At 39.8% G+C, this 17261-nt stretch overlaps 2 protein-coding genes across 5 annotated transcripts in view; both read left to right on the top strand.

The window, feature by feature from the left end:
- Nucleotides 1–1823: 1823 nt before the first annotated feature.
- slc10a3 (solute carrier family 10 member 3) lies at nt 1824–3973 on the top strand. The gene has a single exon (XM_067379372.1). It carries the CDS (start codon nt 2154–2156, stop codon nt 3528–3530), a length of 1377 nt encoding a protein of 458 aa, XP_067235473.1. The 5' UTR covers nt 1824–2153; the 3' UTR covers nt 3531–3973.
- A 3617-nt stretch (nt 3974–7590) lies between these two features.
- LOC137014874 (Fanconi anemia group A protein) overlaps nt 7591–17261 on the top strand; it is a 35744-nt gene continuing 26073 nt past the window's right edge. The window contains exons 1-18 of one of the 4 annotated variants that reach the window (XM_067379390.1): nt 7591–7932; nt 9503–9612; nt 9681–9762; nt 9842–9978; nt 10061–10156; nt 10243–10310; nt 10400–10506; nt 10758–10850; nt 10986–11040; nt 13547–13659; nt 13826–13902; nt 15884–16025; nt 16096–16229; nt 16316–16426; nt 16508–16603; nt 16693–16752; nt 16927–17009; nt 17088–17148. In XM_067379390.1, the coding sequence (XP_067235491.1) occupies nt 7869–7932; nt 9503–9612; nt 9681–9762; nt 9842–9978; nt 10061–10156; nt 10243–10310; nt 10400–10506; nt 10758–10850; nt 10986–11040; nt 13547–13659; nt 13826–13902; nt 15884–16025; nt 16096–16229; nt 16316–16426; nt 16508–16603; nt 16693–16752; nt 16927–17009; nt 17088–17148 (1689 nt within the window). In that variant the 5' untranslated portion in view covers nt 7591–7868. Of the gene's footprint in view, nt 7933–9499; nt 9613–9680; nt 9763–9841; nt 9979–10060; nt 10157–10242; nt 10311–10399; nt 10507–10757; nt 10851–10985; nt 11041–13546; nt 13660–13825; nt 13903–15883; nt 16026–16095; nt 16230–16315; nt 16427–16507; nt 16604–16692; nt 16753–16926; nt 17010–17087; nt 17149–17261 lie in introns of all 4 variants that reach the window. The other 3 variants (XM_067379389.1, XM_067379387.1, XM_067379388.1) reach the window with 3 other exon arrangements.

Here is a 17261-nt window from a genome sequence, read left to right on the forward strand (position 1 = left end):
TTCTAAGTGGGGTCTCATCATAATGTAACAATATTGAAAAAATGATTTTTTCATTACAAAATAACTGAACTTTTACAAAAAGTAGCTTTTATTGTCATCATTGTGGTTTCATAATATTTAGATATGAATCCAGCTGAAAATACTTGTGAAAAGAGTCTTTCAGTCAGTCAAACAGCAAATAGTGGAGCTCTGCTGCCATCTACTGGATAAAGTGATCATTTTTTACTTGTAAAACTGCATTTTCCAAAAGATGGACAAAAATCTTACACTAAACCATGTCAAATTATCCATGTTATCCCCATGAATGAAAGTTAGAAATGTGGGTCTTTTAGGAAGTGAATTTTACATAAAAAGCTGTTTTTGTATGCAAACCTACTCAACAAAATGTTTATTTATATAAATTTAAAAGATATGATAAATCCTCCAAAAACTGCACAAATATGAAGCAATAAACAGAGTAAAATTACATTTGTTTTTTTTTTTTTGTTTGTTTTTTTAAAAACAATTACTTTGTTACAAAATTACATTTTGTTGCCTGGAGTCTCTGGAGACCCCAAAGACTAAAAAGACCCTATAAGGGTTAAATAAAGAAGCCTCTTCTACTCATCAAAGCTGCATTTATTTGATCAAAAATACTGTAAAAACAGTTAAATATTATTATGGTATAAAACAGCTGTTTTTTTATGTATGTAGTAAAGTGTAATTTATTCCTGTGATCAAAGCTCAACATTACTCCAGTCTTCAGTGTCACATGATCCTTCAGAAATCATTCTAATATGATGATTTGATACTCAAGAAAAATGTTTGTTAAATAATATGATATGAAATGTTATGATAAAGAAGAGTCACTTTTGATTTGTCCTTGTTGGATAAAAGTATTAATTTATTTCAAATAAATCTAAAAATAAGTGCACGGCAGTGTATATAATCTGTTCTACACATATTCGACTTGAAATCAAATGCGTTTTAAAATGAATAATCAAGAAGTGAGTAATAGACAGGTGGCGCAATTTTGACCTTTAAGACGATTAAAAATGAGTGATTTACAGGCATGTCAACAGTAATGATTGCACAATCATACATGAGTGTTGAAAGAGTAAAATGTTAATAAAAATATCAGTGTCTGACTGGCGGCAAATACATTCAGTTTGGTTTCTACAGTATTTCTGTAGTATTCTGAAGCATCGCAGCATATTTCGACATCCCTAAAGCGTATTATGGTAATATTGTTTTTGAGGTTAGTCCACGATCGGCTTCCGTAGGATCACGAGCCGGAGTTTCCGTGTTTTCTGAGGAGATTTATTGGGCGGAAAGGACTCGGTCCGGTGTCGGTGTCCATAGTTTACTCCAGCAGGAGGCGCTGCGCTGCTCAGAAATCCCATTCCTTACCTCAGTCTCATTCACACGAGAACGGACGTTTATTCTTCACCGGAGATGTTTGTATAATGAAATTATGATTGTTTAGATGTGCCAGTTTCAAGGAATGGTACCTGATACTTAAATGTAAACCCGCTTCTGCAGTCTCTCTGAAATGATCGAATAAAACGCCTCGAAATGTAATCACAAACCGCTGTGATTGGTCCATCCTTGCAGCGTTGAATAAAGAAACTGGTGACACGTGACCAACGCCGTCTACATACCGTTTTAGCTGCGGTCTGGACAATTGAATAATGACGTTAACAGACGAATGAATTGTAAATACGCAACGAAAAGTAAAAAAATTAACGTTTTTATGTAAACTAATCGTACCTGACCAATCAGAGACGGCGTCCGCATCACTAAACCCCGCCCACTTTTAAACGGCGTTTTCCATTCTTCCGCTTCTCTCTTTTCTACAGGGAGTCGCCCATAGTAACCGCTCGAGCTGCTCAGACCGGAATCTCCAGCAAGATGACGAGAGTAAAATAAAGCGACAGAAACGAGTAAAAATGACGAGGACACTCACGGATGACAAATATTAATACACGGAAATAACGTCGTGCTGGATATTTCCGAGTGAATTCCGGTGTTAGCCGTCATGAGATGACCGTGAATCGGATCTTTGTGATCGTGACCAGATCTGTGAGGATTTAATATGTTGTCCGTGTCAGTCTGAGGAGAAATATCCACTGATGATTGTATGAGAGGCTTTCAGCGGTGCGTGTGGTGGAGACATGAAGACAGTGCTCGTGTTGAGCTGTCTGCTGTTAATCGCTCGAGCAGAAGATCCGGATCATCTCGATCAGAAGCAGAACCCGGTTCAGTACCTTCACATTGGCGACGGCTCCTCACGGGAGTTTGAGTTTCCGCAGAAAACGCGTGGCGTGATCGTGATTTCCAGCGGGTATCGCAGCTCTGGAGGCCGGAAGGGTCGCGAGAGCCTGAAACAGACGGTTCGGGTGAGGTCTCTGGACCCGGACGTCATCTCCATCCTCAACGTGACGGACGGCGGGCGGACGGGTGCCGCGAGCAGCTACGTAATCAGCATCCGCTCGGGGGTTCCGGGAACGGCTCCGTTGCTCATCCAGCTGCTGGATCTGGACAGCGACTCGGAGCCGGTTCTCATCGAGGAGCGGAGCGATTACTCCATCAGGGTGGCGGCGGGCAGCGTTGACGACCCGGCCGCCCGGCTCCTGGAGTCCGGCGGGCTGACGCACTTCTCGGAGAACCCGATCCTCTTCGCGCTGCTGCCGCTGATCTTCATCAACAAGTGCGCGTTCGGCTGTAAGGTGGAGGTGGAGGTGTTGACGGCTCTGCTCAAGAGGCCGGTGCCATTGCTGCTGGGCGTAGTGGGACAGTTCCTCATAATGCCGCTCTACGCATACGGCCTGTCCCGGCTGGCGGCGCTTCCCAAGGCGCTGTCGCTGGGCCTGGTCATCACCTGCTCGGCTCCGGGCGGCGGCGGCGGGTACCTGTACAGCCTGCTGCTAGGCGGAGACGTCACCCTGGCCATTAGCATGACTCTCATCTCCACCGTGGTCGCGACCGCAGCCATGCCGCTGTCCTCGGCCTTCTACGGCTGGCTGCTGGGCGTCCACGCCGCTCTCCACGTGCCCTTCGTCAAGATCCTCGGCACGCTGCTCTTCATCGCCATCCCCATCTCGCTGGGCATGCTGGTGAAGCTGCGGCTGCCCGCCGTCACCCGCGTCCTGCTCGCCCTCATCCGCCCCTTCAGCTTCGTGCTCATCGTGGGAGGGATCTTCATGGCCTATCAGATGGGCTCCTCCATCCTGGCCAACGTGCGCGCCCCGATCGTAGCGGCGGGCGTGACCGTGCCCATCTTCGGGCTGCTGCTGGGGTTCGTAATGGCGCGGCTAGCGGGGCTGGCGGTGCCGCAGAGGAAGACGGTCAGTATCGAGGTGGGCGTGCAGAACAGTCTCCTGGCGCTGGCCGTCATGCAGCTGTCGTTCCAGCGGGCCGAGGCGGACTACGCCTCGCAGGCGCCCTTCATCGTGGCCCTCAGCAGCACGTCAGAGATGCTCCTGCTGGTCCTCGTGCACTTCGCCCACCGACGCCTGTGCCTGCCGTCCGCCTCGCGAACCGTCGCCTGATCGCCAACTCCAAGCCAATCGCTGCCAAACATTACTGCCAGAACGGACCCGGTCTGCGGACGTATCTCAACCAAAGGCCTTCGCTCGTTAATTTCAGCCTTTTTTAATCAGATTTTAATCTTACGTGCATTACAATGACAGTGTTTATGGAAGATATATGAGATATTTTTCTAAGTAATTTTGCTGTTTGTTATTTTGTAATTCAGATGGTTTGTTTGTACCCTGTTTACAGAAGATGTTGCTGTCGATTGTTCATGTGATTGAACCATGCGCAATGGTGACATGTGATTAAATGCTTTTTGACAAGACAAACCGGTGTCTTTTGGTATTAGCGCCTTGAAACGTATTTGATCATGACTGCAGAGGTCAAGGGTTGCTCTCGTCAATCACACCTGAAAAATGTTTCTTATGCGAGTTAAAGGATTGGTTCACTTTCAGATGAAAATTAGCCCAAGCCGTACTCACCCTCAAGCCATCCTAGGTGTATATGACTTTCTTCTTTCTGATGAACACAATCAGAGTTATTTTAATAAATATCCTGACGCAAGCTCAGAAGTGCCAGTATATTTATTAATATTACTCAGATTGTGTTCATCAGAAAGAAGAAAGTCATATGGATGGCTTGAGGGTGAGTACGGCTTGGGCTAATTTTCACTTTAAAGTGAACTTGTCTTTTAAAAACAGACTTCACGTTTCTAAAATGTGTTATATTATGCTGTCTGTATGAAAGTATTTGGTAACACTTCATTTTACAGTGCCGTAGTTCCATGTTACTACATGTACTTATTTAGTAATAACAGTAAATTATGCATAATTACATGTAACTAACCCTAAACCAAACTCTAACCCAAACTGTAACTCTATAGTAAGTACTTATTTGAGTAATTACAATGTAACTACGGCACTGTAAAATGAAGTATAACCAGGTATTTTTGTTAACATCAGAACAGCGATCGGTGTTAACCCTTGCCCTGAGTTCTCCACTGAAACATGTTTCCTCAGGTGTTACGAATGGCTTTGAGAATCATCGCCCTCTCGTTTGAATACACGACGAACATCTTCCTTTGAAGGAATAGTTCAGTGTCGTCATTTACTCATGTTCGTGTCTTTTCTTCTGTGGAACAGAGGAGATGTCTGAGCTGTTTTTGTCCATACAGTGAAAGTCAATGGGGTCCAAAGTGTCAAGCTCCACAGAGACATGAGGGTTGGGTGTAGATTAAAGCGCTGGAGTTGTAAGGATTATTTTTATATTCTACCTTTATATGTCCTTGTGCAGCTTGAACTGATTGACTGGACAAAAACAGTGTTCTTCATGTATCTTCTCTGATGTTCCTCAGAAGATCAGCGGGCGAGTGTTGATGTTTGGACGAACGGTCTCTTGCAGCTCTGCATGCGGTTGATCTTTACTCCAGTGGTTTTTGCTCTTCTGCTCGTTTACAGTGATATCGCTCTGATGCATTGGGTTTTCTATTGATCTGATTCCAGGATTACGCCATCAGCAAATAAACAGCTGTTGTTTGTTCCTAACGGATGCATTTGTTTTGCAGTGTGTCAAACATGTCTAAAACGAGTTTGAGTGCTCTTCTGACTGCTTACTGTGATTGCTTATTTTAATGATAAACAGCATTACACGTGTGTGAAGCTTGAACAAACAGCTTTGTTTAATTTGTTTATTTTAATAAGAATATATATATTTTCAGATAAACAAGGGTAGATCACAGTACAAACATCACACGTCACAAGGGCAATATAAAAATCCATCATGAGATGTTTTTCTGAAGTGATGACAATAATGCACATAAATATTTCATCAGAACTGGTTTGAACTCAAAACCCCTGGGGCAGGTTGCATAAACCACTAAGACCACACTTAGCCTAAAATTTAGTCATCCAATGTTCATAATTTTTTAGGTCAGTTACATAAAACCATAGATTGGTCTGGTTTGATATTAAAAAGTAAGACTGATTACCCATAACTAACTGCTGATTGGTCATACTAGTTCTTAAAGGGTTAGTTTGCCCAAAAATGAAAATAATGTCATTAATTACTCATGCCGTTCCACACCTGTAAGACCTTCATTCATCTTCGGAAAGAAAATTGCGATATTTTTGATGAAATCCGATGTCTCAGTGAGGCCTGCATAGCCAGCAATGACATTTCCTCTCTCAAGATCCATTTTAAATCAGTTCATGTGAGTACAGTGGTTCAATATTAATATTATTATGTGATGATTATATATTTTGTGCCAAAAAAAAAAAAAAAAAAAAAAAGACTTTTCAACAATAGGGGGAGAGTGGGGTAAGATGAGCCATTTTTCCTTATGTGGTCCTCAAGGTAAGGTAAAATGAGGAAGAAGTACAATGAAAATATTTAAAGTAATTTCAGGATGTTTCCTATCATTTTAAATGATCAGAATACATCTATGACAAAGGGCTTTAAAAATATGGCTTCTTAAAAAAAAGTGTTCCTCTGGCTCAATTTACCCCAGGTTGGGGGTAAGTTGAGCCGAGTCAGAAGGTGGGTGTAAACTGACCATCTAACTGAATCAAATCTATGGAATTTTAAAGATTATGTTCCTATTTTAAAAACTAATTTAATAATCAAATGTCCTTTTACAAATATTTCGCGTATAAATATTTTACAAATATTTATTTTTTAAAGCTAAATTAAACAACATAAAACCAACCAAATGAAGTTGAAATTTCATTATGTTTAATTGTTTGCATTTCTGAAACAATATGTTGAACATCAAAGATTCAGCCTTCTCATAAACAGACTAAACAGGGAGTTTGTTGAATAAAATTAAATAAAAACTAAATTAGAATGAATAAATGTCACTGAAACTAATAAACATTTTAGTCAAAAGGAAGTTTTTCTGCAATGTCGACCATGTTAGGCCGTTAGAGACTACAGGTAGAAAGATATATATGATTAAACATCCTCTGGTTCGTATCAGAGAAGGATTTGGTGTAATTGTACATTATTCCTATCAAATAAACTCGAAAATAAAGATAAACTAAACCAGTTGTGTAATGTTACATTGAAATGACACCAGTTTATACTTCACATTTAACTTAAATTCAGTGCCTTATGGTGGGGTAAATTAAAACGCTGGCTCAATTTACCCCACAGCATTGGCTCACTTTGCCCCATAGCTGCCATTTTAGGAAAAGCTAGCTTACCAACTCAGAGTAATATTTAGCTAAATGACTTGCATGGTTTAATACGTTGCTAAATCACCAATATGCATCATAAATATTTTTAGACAGATTTGCTTTGATGAATCAGCCATGTTATGTTAAAATCTGACTTTGACAAGCCAAAAACAGTTTTTAAAGTAAACAAGCGACTTCCACTCCTCCCCACTTCTCCTTTTCACAGTCTGGCACAAATGATGGGTGGTTCTAAAATATATGATCACATGACAATAAAATGGTGCGGGTGCCAAGATACAGGGAGTGGCTCATCTTACCCCAGTAAGTCAGTATTTTATTCTGTTTGTTTTTTTGGCGCACCAAAAATATTCTCGTGGCTTTATAATATTAATATTGAACCACTGTACTCACATGAACTGATTTAAATATGTTTTTAGTACATTAATGGATCTTGAGAGAGGAAATGGCATTGCTGGTTATGCAGGCCTCACTGAGCCATCGGATTTCATCAAAAATATCTTAATTTGTGTTCTGAAGATGAATGAATGTCTTACGGGTGTGGAACGACATGAGGATGATAATAAATGACATTATTTTCATTTTTGGGTGAACTAACCCTTTAAGACACTGTCTGAACTTTATGGCTGTGTTTATACAACTGGCCCGTCTTATGAATGTGATTTTAGCCCATCTTACCAATTAAAAAATACTATAGTAATTTATAGTAAGTGTTTTTGAACCATACTATAGTAAAGTACTTGGTTTCATTTGTTGTGATAATTCTATATTTGCTGTGGTAATATAACATCTATATAATAATATAAACAAGTTACTTTACCCAATACTGTACTAGCCAAAAGTAGACCATTATTGTAAACAATATGAAGTGAAACAGTATGTTTGGCTTCACAGAGAGACTGCATTAACTCTTATGAACACTTTTTATTTTATATTATATAAGTAAACGTCAGGACTCTGTGGCGCTGTGGTGACGCTCGCTCTGTGGCTCCTGTGATTGGCTGACGACATAGGCGCTCATAGCTATTGGCTGCTGGCCGCTCTATCGCGAGCGCGCGGGTTTGCGCGGGTCAGAGGAGGAACATGTCTGCTCTACTCGAGTATGTTTAGTGTGTGTTTAGTGTGTAGTGTTACTGCGCGGGGATCGAGTGAGATTATCTCAGCATGTTCAGCGCCACATCAGACACGGAGCGGCCGACACACTCCTGCTCCATCACTGCTCTGCTCGGTGAGACACGATCATCCGGCGATAAACCACCATCATCTCTCAAACTGTCGACATTATGACACACTGAACTCATGTTTATGAGATCAAAGTCGACATAACTGACAGAAATGTAAAAGTTATGACATATAAACTCGGTTTACTAGGTGAAAATTCATGATATTACATTAAAAAGTCGAAAGTACGACATACAAAGTCATATTTATGGATGACAAGTCAAAAAAGTCATAACTGACATAAATGTAAAGGTTATGACATATAAAGTCATTTACTAGATGAAAAGTCATGATATTACGTTAAAAAGTTGAAAGTACGACATACAAAGCCATATTTATGGACAAAAAGTTGAAATTTACATATTAGCCATATTTATGAGATGAAATGTCAAAATTATGATATACTAACTTATAATTATTACATAAAAAAAGTCATAACTACATAAAAGTAATAGTTATAGGTGATATTTACTAGATGAAATCATGATATTACATTAAAAAAATCGAAGGTAAGACATACAAAGCCATATTTATGGATGAAAAGTTGAAATTATGATATACCAAATTGAAGTTATGACATATAAAGTCATATTTACTAGATGAAAAGTCATGATATTACGTTAAAAAGTTGAAAGTACGACATACAAAGCCATATTTATGGACAAAAAGTTGAAATTTACATATTAGCCATATTTATGAGATGAAATGTCAATTATGATATACTAACTTATAATTATTACATAAAAAAAGTCATAACTACATAAAAGTAATAGTTATAGGTGATATTTACTAGATGAAATCATGATATTACATTAAAAAAATCGAAGGTAAGACATACAAAGCCATATTTATGGATGAAAAGTTGAAATTATGATATACCAAATTGAAGTTATGACATATAAAGTCATATTTATGGGATGACAAGTGAAAACTATGACATACTAAGTCATAATTTTTACATTTAAAAATTCATAACTGACATAAATGTAAAAGTTATGACATATAAAGTCATATTTACTAGATGAAAAGCCGAAATTATGATATTAAATTAAAAAAATGTAATATCATATAAAATATATAATTAAAAACTCGAAAGTATGACATACAAAGCCATATTTATGGATGAAAAGTTGACATACTAACTCATAGTTATTACATTAAAAAGTAATGACTGTGACATAAAATTAGAAGTTGACAATTAAAGGCATATTTATTTATGAGTTTATGAGATTATTACATTAAAAAGCTGAAATTATGACATAGGATACGAAGCCATATATATGGGTGAAAAGTCAAAATTATAATATACTGGCATTATTACATTTAAAAAGTTGAAACTCAAAAGTCATATTTTTGATGTTTTAATCTCATTCTCATGTCATGTGATAATCACTAAGATTCACCAATGCCTGATTTTGTTTTCTCGTGCGTCAGAAACGGGTTTTCATATATCCCTGTATTTATTTACACAGACACACATGTAGTTATCATCACGATCATCAGCTGTTTCTCCAGCGCGTTCAGCGACGCAGTGAGTGAATGTGAAGTGACTGTTGGTTGATTTGTTTGTCCAGCAGCGCACAGATCTCTGAAGAGACGCAGAGGAGACGAGCAGCGGCTGCAGGAGTCCTGTGTGGATCTGCTGACTAGACACCAGAACCCGTCTGCGCTGCTGCTGGAGATCACAGTGAGTCTGAGACCGGCGCCGGCGCACCAATATCGTTCAACAGAACTGATTCATTCTGTCATTCACAGTCACACGGTGAGGCCCGAGACGCCAGCTGTGACGGATGGGAAGCGATGCGGCTCAACGCAGACATCCAGACGTCTGTTCTGGGTGAGATGCCTTCAGTCGTCACGCACTAGCAGAGCTTCATGATGTGAACATCAGTGTTTGTGATGCTTGTCTTGATCAGAGGACGAGCTGCGGAGGCGATCGGAGCAGATGCAGGTTCCGGTCGGGCTGCTGGCCGTCAGAGTTTTGTCCGGAAACATCCGGGATCTGATCACGGACACTAACACACATCGTGTGCTGCTGAGCGCAGAACAGAGAGTATGTTGTGTGAAGGACAGTCTGATACACTCGTTTGAGATCCTGATGGATATATTCATGCATTCATGTTTATCATTCTCAGACTGACGTGTGTGCGCTAGTGAAGTCCGCTCGAGCGCTGATGTCTGCTGGGATATTCAGCCCTGAACTCTTCTGGCAGGAATACTGGAAGCTGCAGGTGTGTGTGTAAAAGTTGACATTACTGTCGCAGATGCAGTGGTAACATGAATGAGGTTAAATCTGTTTTTCTGTGCGCTCACACAGCCTGTGCTGGAGCTGACGTATCATCTGCACACACACAGCATCCTCACGCTGGACTTCATGCTGGACAGGTATCAGTCATGACATCACCTACACACGTGTGCGCGGCCGGCAGTCACTCCGCAGGCTGATCATGTGATGTTTCTGATGTCGTGTTCAGAGATGCAGCAGCTGTGACCTCGTGGATCACGGATCAGCTCAAAGCTTTATGTGTTTCCATGACTACTGCAGCGGATGAGCAACACATGCAACATCAGATTCTCTCCAGTAAGAAGTTTCCTCCTCTCCGTCGCACATCACCTGTTTAGTGTGCTTCATCATTAGAAATGCCAAAGCACTGCATATAAATATACAGATAAACCGTAACTATTGAAAATAGTGCAAAGCAACATAGGAAACAAAATACTGTGTACTTGCTAAAGATAAAAGGGGTGACGTTTAATTAATAAAGGTCCAAAACCAGCTGGTTGTGTTTCCCATCATGCCGAGCTGCAGTGAGGTTGTGTTGTTGTGTTCAGCTGTCGTGTGTGTCCTGGTGCGGAGGGCCTTTGAAGACTCCAGTCACAAACTCTCTGAGACCTGCGGCTCGGTTCTGGACGCCATGATGTCCTGTAAGTCTGTTTGTGTCCTGTAGAGTCCTGTAGTGTGTGATATTTTCAGTGAATATTATAAAACAATGAGTGTATAATGGTTTTCCCTGCACCTGTTATGAGCTGTATGATAGTAATGATGTGTTTTCTGCTCAGGGCTGCTGGATTCAGTGAGTGAGAGACGCTCTGAGGCGTCAGCCGCTGCGCTCTGGTAAATATCAAGTCAGCAATAGTTCAGTGAAGGTGAAGGTCGGAGGATTGGAGGTGATCAATGATTACGGCTCATTCCATGTCAAATCAAACTGTTTTTTTTATCTTCGTTATAATTTGTTGCTGAGATATTTTAAGAATTCGGGTGTGGCTATGTTTCGAAAGTAATGTATTTTTCTTTTTGTTTTTCGTTTTTAAAGGATTAGTCCACTTTTAAATACACTTTTCCTGATAATTTACTCTCCTCCATGTCATCCAAGATGTTCATGTCTTTCTTCCTTCAGTCGAAAAGAAATGAAGGTTTTTGATGAAATCATTCCAGGATTTTTCTCCATATAGTGGACTTCACTGGGGTTCAACGGGTTGAAGGTCCAAATGTCAGTTTCAGTGCAGCTTCAAAGAGCTCTACATGATCCCAGACGAGGAATAAGAGTCTCATCTAGAGAAACCATCGCTCATTTTCTAAAAAAGAAAAAAAAAAAAAATATATACATTTTAACCATAAATGTTCATCTTGAACTAGCTCTGAAATAGTTTGAACTAAAGTTTGAACAAAATTGTCATATACAATATGCTAGTGCAAGTATATAACAAGTAGTTCAAACTTTGACCTGTGGAGGGCAGTAATACTTTTAGCAGTGTCTACACTGGTGGAATTCAAATAGAGAAGAAGAAGAAGAGAGTTAGTTCAAGATGAGCATTTATGATTAAAGTAATTTTTTTTAGAAAATGACTGATGGTTTCTCTAGATTAGACTCTTAGTCTGGAATCGTTTAAAGCCCTTTAAAGCTGCACTGAAACTGTAATTTTGACCTTCAACCGTTTGGAGTCCATTGAAGTCCACTATAAGGAGAAAAATCCTGGAATGTTTTCATCAAAAACCTTCATTTCTTTTGGACTGAAGAAAGAAGGACATGAACTTGGATGACATGGGGGTAGACTTGTGCCGATATTCGGTAATGCAATAAATCGCGATAATGAATATGCACGATCTTGTAATCGTCGGCACTTTAGAATACCGTAAATAATAATTTATTACCAATTATTATTTTTTTATAAGACAATTAAGAATACTTTACCCATCAATCGTATAAAATGCACAACACCGCTGTATTCTGTGTCAAAAGGACACGCGCTCAGATGTAAACAATCCCAACGTGCACGAGAAGCACATGGCGGAACCAGTGAAGGAGACGAGCTGAATGAAAGTGCGCGTTCACTCTCTGACAGCAGAGGGCGCTGATGGAACAGCAGCGTGCAGCGGTTACCACGGAAACCGCACAAACAAAGTAACTGCTCTAGTGAAGTTTTTAAAATGCTTCAAACAGTCATTCATTTTTTGTAATCTCAGTGTTGTTCATCACAGCACCAAATACTGAATACTTAAAAAAGACTTAATAGGATATGTATTTTCAAACCTAAACATTTTTATATTTTAATCTGGACTACAACATGCCCTAATGATTAGAAATGTTCTGATTATTTATTGTTCAGTAAAACTTTGAGAACATACAGCTTCATTAGTTAACATGTTAATTCATTATCACTAAACTGACAATAAAAATATTTTTAAAGTATTAATTATTATTAATTAATGTTAATTTCTTAGTTACTATTCAATAACATTACTAAAATCAAAATAACTTGAGATAAAACTAACAATGATCAGTTTTGTTTCTAAACTAACATGAACACAAAATAACTCTTTCTGTAACAAATGTAGCTATTGCTCAATCTTAGTTAATGCATTAAATAGAGTAAAGTGTTATCTGTTGTTCTTTATAGCCTAATTCTTTTGATTTTAATCTGTTTGAAAATTTCAGTCAGAGATGATTTTGTTTTATTACAAAAAGAGTTCTTAAACCTGTTAAACTATGACAAAAATGGTTTTGCAACTTATTTTAATATCATGGTAATACCGTATACCGTGATAAAAGCTTCATCAATTAATCGCAACATGAAAATTTGATACCGTCACATGCCTACATGGGGGTGAGTAAATTATCAGGAAATTTTAATTTGAAAGTGAACTAATCCTTTAACACAATTATGTTACGCTTTTTGAAAGAGTCACATTTGTCTTCTTCTGAGCTCCAGTGCTGCAACTCTGAAACTCTTGATTTCTGAAGTTCCATGTTCCCAGTTTCTTGGGAGTTTGTGGTGAAAAAAAAAAAAAAAAAAATCCTAAGTTTCAAAACCCAAACTTTACTTTTCCAGGATTTAATTTATTTAACTAATAAGTAAAAACTCTCTTCATTTTGGGAGTTTTGGTTACCGATAAATATTTAATAAATTTTTTGCTAATAAATCTGCATCCACTTCAGAGTTGGTCGTCCATACGAACTTTTGCTTTCAGATGCATTAATATTTAATCTCTGAAAATCAATAATCCATTCTGGGAAGCTGTGGTGGATTGAGATGGAGTGACTCCTGCATTATTCAGAGGTATTGGCTGGTGTTTCCCCCGTGTGATCTCTGTAATGGATCTACATGTTTGTTGTGATTAGGGTTCAGGTGTTCGACGCCTCAGTGTTCGGTGTGTGTGTTTCTGAAGACACACTGCAGCGCTTCTTCACACACTCGCTCATGCGTGTTCTTACACACCAACCCGTCTTTAAAGGTGAGACTTCTGGGAGTTTTCACATGTTTTGCTACAGTATGAGTTTTAGAAACGAATCAGTTGAGTGAGTGTTTCAATGACTCACTCCTGAAGACAGTCACTGGTTTGTGTGATTTGTGATTGTCTGTATAGCGGTTTAAAGGCTGTGTAACTGTGATTTGTGTAGTGTCAGATGCCATCGCTATACAGAGTGAATGGACCTTTGCTAAAACCCTTCCCTTACTGACGGCTCTCTTCCGTAAGGTAAATGACTTTTAATGCACTTTGAGCTCATTATTAACACTCTGAGGTCTAAAAACGCGCCGGCGCGTTTTGCAGTTTTTTTCACATTGCAGCAAAACAGACTTCAAATACTCCGTCATTTTTTGTCATAGAGACATAAGTAATATATCAATTGAAACTATAGAATGTCTTCTTTTATTTATATACACTCAAAGTAAAAACAAAATGTTGTGCTTTTTGTTAAATAAAGAAAACTAACATGATGCGTGATCTCTCCTCTCCCTCTGAACGAAATCCAATCCGATAATTCTCAGAAAATGAACTGTAACTTAGTGAATACTAATCACAGAAAAATTAAACTTATGTCTAAAAAAACATTAAGATGTCAGGTTTTAAATCATGTAAGTCAAATCGAAAACAGACCTTCTGTGTTTATGTAATCTGTATGAAAAGAGAGCCATGTCAGAAGACTGTGATTCAGCTCATTATCCGCTAATGCGGCCACGCCCACGGAGCCAGCGCTATTCAGACGCAAATTCAGAGGCAATACATGCATTCATCGTCTCAATCGTGTATTTATTGTCTTGAAAAGTGTTTATCTGGATGTAAAAGTCCTGGTTAGCGATCTCTAGAAGACATACAGTTAGTTCCTGTTTACTTTTCTTCTATGGATGAATTTTAGATGAGTTTTTGTTTCTTTAGCGCCCTCCGGCTGCAGTATGAATTGGAAACTCCACTCATGGAATATCCTCTTCTTCTTTTAGATGAATTTGTGGACTAAAAATGCACAGAGAGCGCCCTCTGACTTCGAGTATGAATTGAAAACACCAGCGCTCATAGTAATGACAGTGAATATTAAATATATATATCTCCTCTGTATAGAAAATTGACATAAGCATATGAGAATCCAATATTTCTCCAAATGTGCATGCTTTTAAACTAAAAGCCTATATTCAGACTCTTTGCATCACAGAAATACATTATATTTTAAAGTATAATATAAAACCATTACTTTATATTGTAATAATATTTTTCTGTATGTTTCATATATCATGATGAGCTTGAGACATCACAGAAGGTTTTTTTTCACAGCCTACCTGACTGAAATGCCTCATTAATATGCAAGTCATTTCAGCTCATTACTATCCAATTCTTTTGTCTTCTCAGGTGAGAATGGCCCATTTTCAGTGGTGATTCACGCCTCCTCGCATACTGTGTTTCTTGGCAAAAAGTGTCTTACAAAAACTAAATGAATATATTGTTTTATATGAAGGAGTAGGCAGCATAATTTTTACATAATTTTGAAGCAAAAACTCTAGTCTACAACCTCCAATACCCTAAAGTCTTGTGAACACAGATTTACTATACTTTTTTTGGCCTTATTTCAGTGACTTAAGTAGCCTAGTTTGTGCTGAATACAGTGTAATGACACTTTTTCCATTAATATGTTTATGAAGAACTGAAAAAAGCACAAATGTCAGAGCATGTCAAAACTTCTCCAGGCCCCAAATCAGCCTCAGACTCCAGAGGGTTAACCTGAGCTTATTGATTAAGTGTCATTCACCTTCACGAGCTCATTGAGAAACTGAAGAAAACTTCAGTGAATTCAGCCCATGGTCATGAAGAAGCTCTTCTCTTCCTGCCTAATCTGACCCAGAGTAACACCTGTGTGTGTGTGTGTGTGTGTGTGCTTTTGTTTATATTACATTGTGGGGACCAAATGTCCCCATGATGTAATATAAACCTGAGTTCACCTACATCGTGGGGACCAGCCAGCGGTCCCCACAATGTAAATGGGTTTATAAATCATATAGAATGAGTTTTTGTGAAAAAGTAAAAGTTTGCACAGTTTCCTGTGAGGGTTAGGTTTAGGGGTAGGGGCAGGGTAGGGGGATAGAATGTACAGTTTGTTCAGTGTAAAATGCATTGAAGTCTATGGAAAGTCCCCACAATTCACAAAAACAAACATGTGTGTGTGTGTGTGTGTGTGTGTGTGTGTCAGATCTGTGTGGTCTTCAGTGTGGAGTGTGTGTTGAATCAGCTGCAGCAGGTCTTGGAGACTCATGAGGTGAACTGGCGTCACATCCTCTCGTGTCTGTCTCATCTGCTGGTCCATCACTCGCAGACGCAGAGCCTCCTCACAGGTACAGGATCTTCATCCTCTGATGAATGAACACTGAGAGAGTCATGACACATGCCTCTGTCTGTGCTCAGATCTGCTGTCCAGGCTGCTGAGATCAGCGTTCGACGGCTACGACCTGGAGAAGATGATCACAGTGTTCCTGCTGGCCCGTCAGGCGTCTCTCGAGGGACCCGCCGTCTTTCCCTCCTACAGCGACTGGTTTAAAGTCAGTCATTGTGTCCAAACGCTCTCAAATTAATGACATCCCATGTTCTTGTGCTTTCTTAATTTAACGCTGATTCTCCGTTTCAGTTGTCTCTCGGTGGATCTAGCAGCTTTCACGCTAAAAGCAGGAAGTCCACGGTGTTTCTCCTGAAGTTCCTGTCAGATCTGGTTCCTTTTGAACCGCCACAGTATCTGAAGGTCAGACACACGCTCAGCGTTTCTGCGCTCTAAGTACCAATTACTGTACTTGAATGTCAAAAACTGTGATGTCGTCTTCAGGTTCATGTCATGCATCCTCCGTACGTCGGAGGAAAGTATCGCTCTCTCCTGCAGGAGTACGTCACGCTAGCCAAGACACGCCTGAGAGATCTGAAGGTCTGAGAGCGTCCCTGCTGACTTTCACCGAGTGAACGGATGTGTTTCTGCGGGACTGACTCTAGTGTGTGTGTGTGTGTGTGTGTCAGGTGTCGCTGGAGGAGACGAGCATCTTTGAGGTGGTGAACGGCTCCGCCGGTGCGACTGAAGTAAGTCATGTGTCCCGTGTGAATGCTGCTTCTGTTTGCCTCTTACAAAGATCATCAATTTGATTTGAAACTGAAATGTTGTCTTTAGAAATGGAATATAATTTAAATAAATTGTAAAAAAATCAGACTCTGTTGACGGGACTAAACTGCTGTACTTTGTCAATGTGTTTTCAGAGTCCAGCGCAGCAGGATGTGGAGAAGGCCGTAACTCTCTTCATGAGCACCAATAAGATCCCAGTGACTGTGATAGAGGCCAGGTGCTGTCAGACACACACACACACACACACACTCGCACTGCTGAAACTCTATTCTGATGGTGTTTTCCATGTCTTCAGTATTTTTAGGAGGCCGTATTTCCTGTCCCGTTTCCTGCCTGCTCTCCTCTCTCCGCGTGTGGTCAGTATCACGTCTCTGAGTCTCGATATATCCGGTGTTTTCCCTACATGACCTCCAGCGTCGCTCACAGTGAGCTCCGGTTAACTCAGGCTCTCTGAGGGAGACGTCTGAAC

This window comes from Chanodichthys erythropterus, chromosome 24 (assembly GCF_024489055.1).
Source record: "Chanodichthys erythropterus isolate Z2021 chromosome 24, ASM2448905v1, whole genome shotgun sequence".
Taxonomy (NCBI): domain Eukaryota; kingdom Metazoa; phylum Chordata; class Actinopteri; order Cypriniformes; family Xenocyprididae; genus Chanodichthys; species Chanodichthys erythropterus.

What these genes read in the sequence shown, in the direction of transcription:
- slc10a3 (XM_067379372.1), top strand. Translation starts at nt 2,154, where the DNA reads ATGAAGACAGTGCTCGTGTTGAGCTGTCTGCTGTTAATCGCTCGAGCA.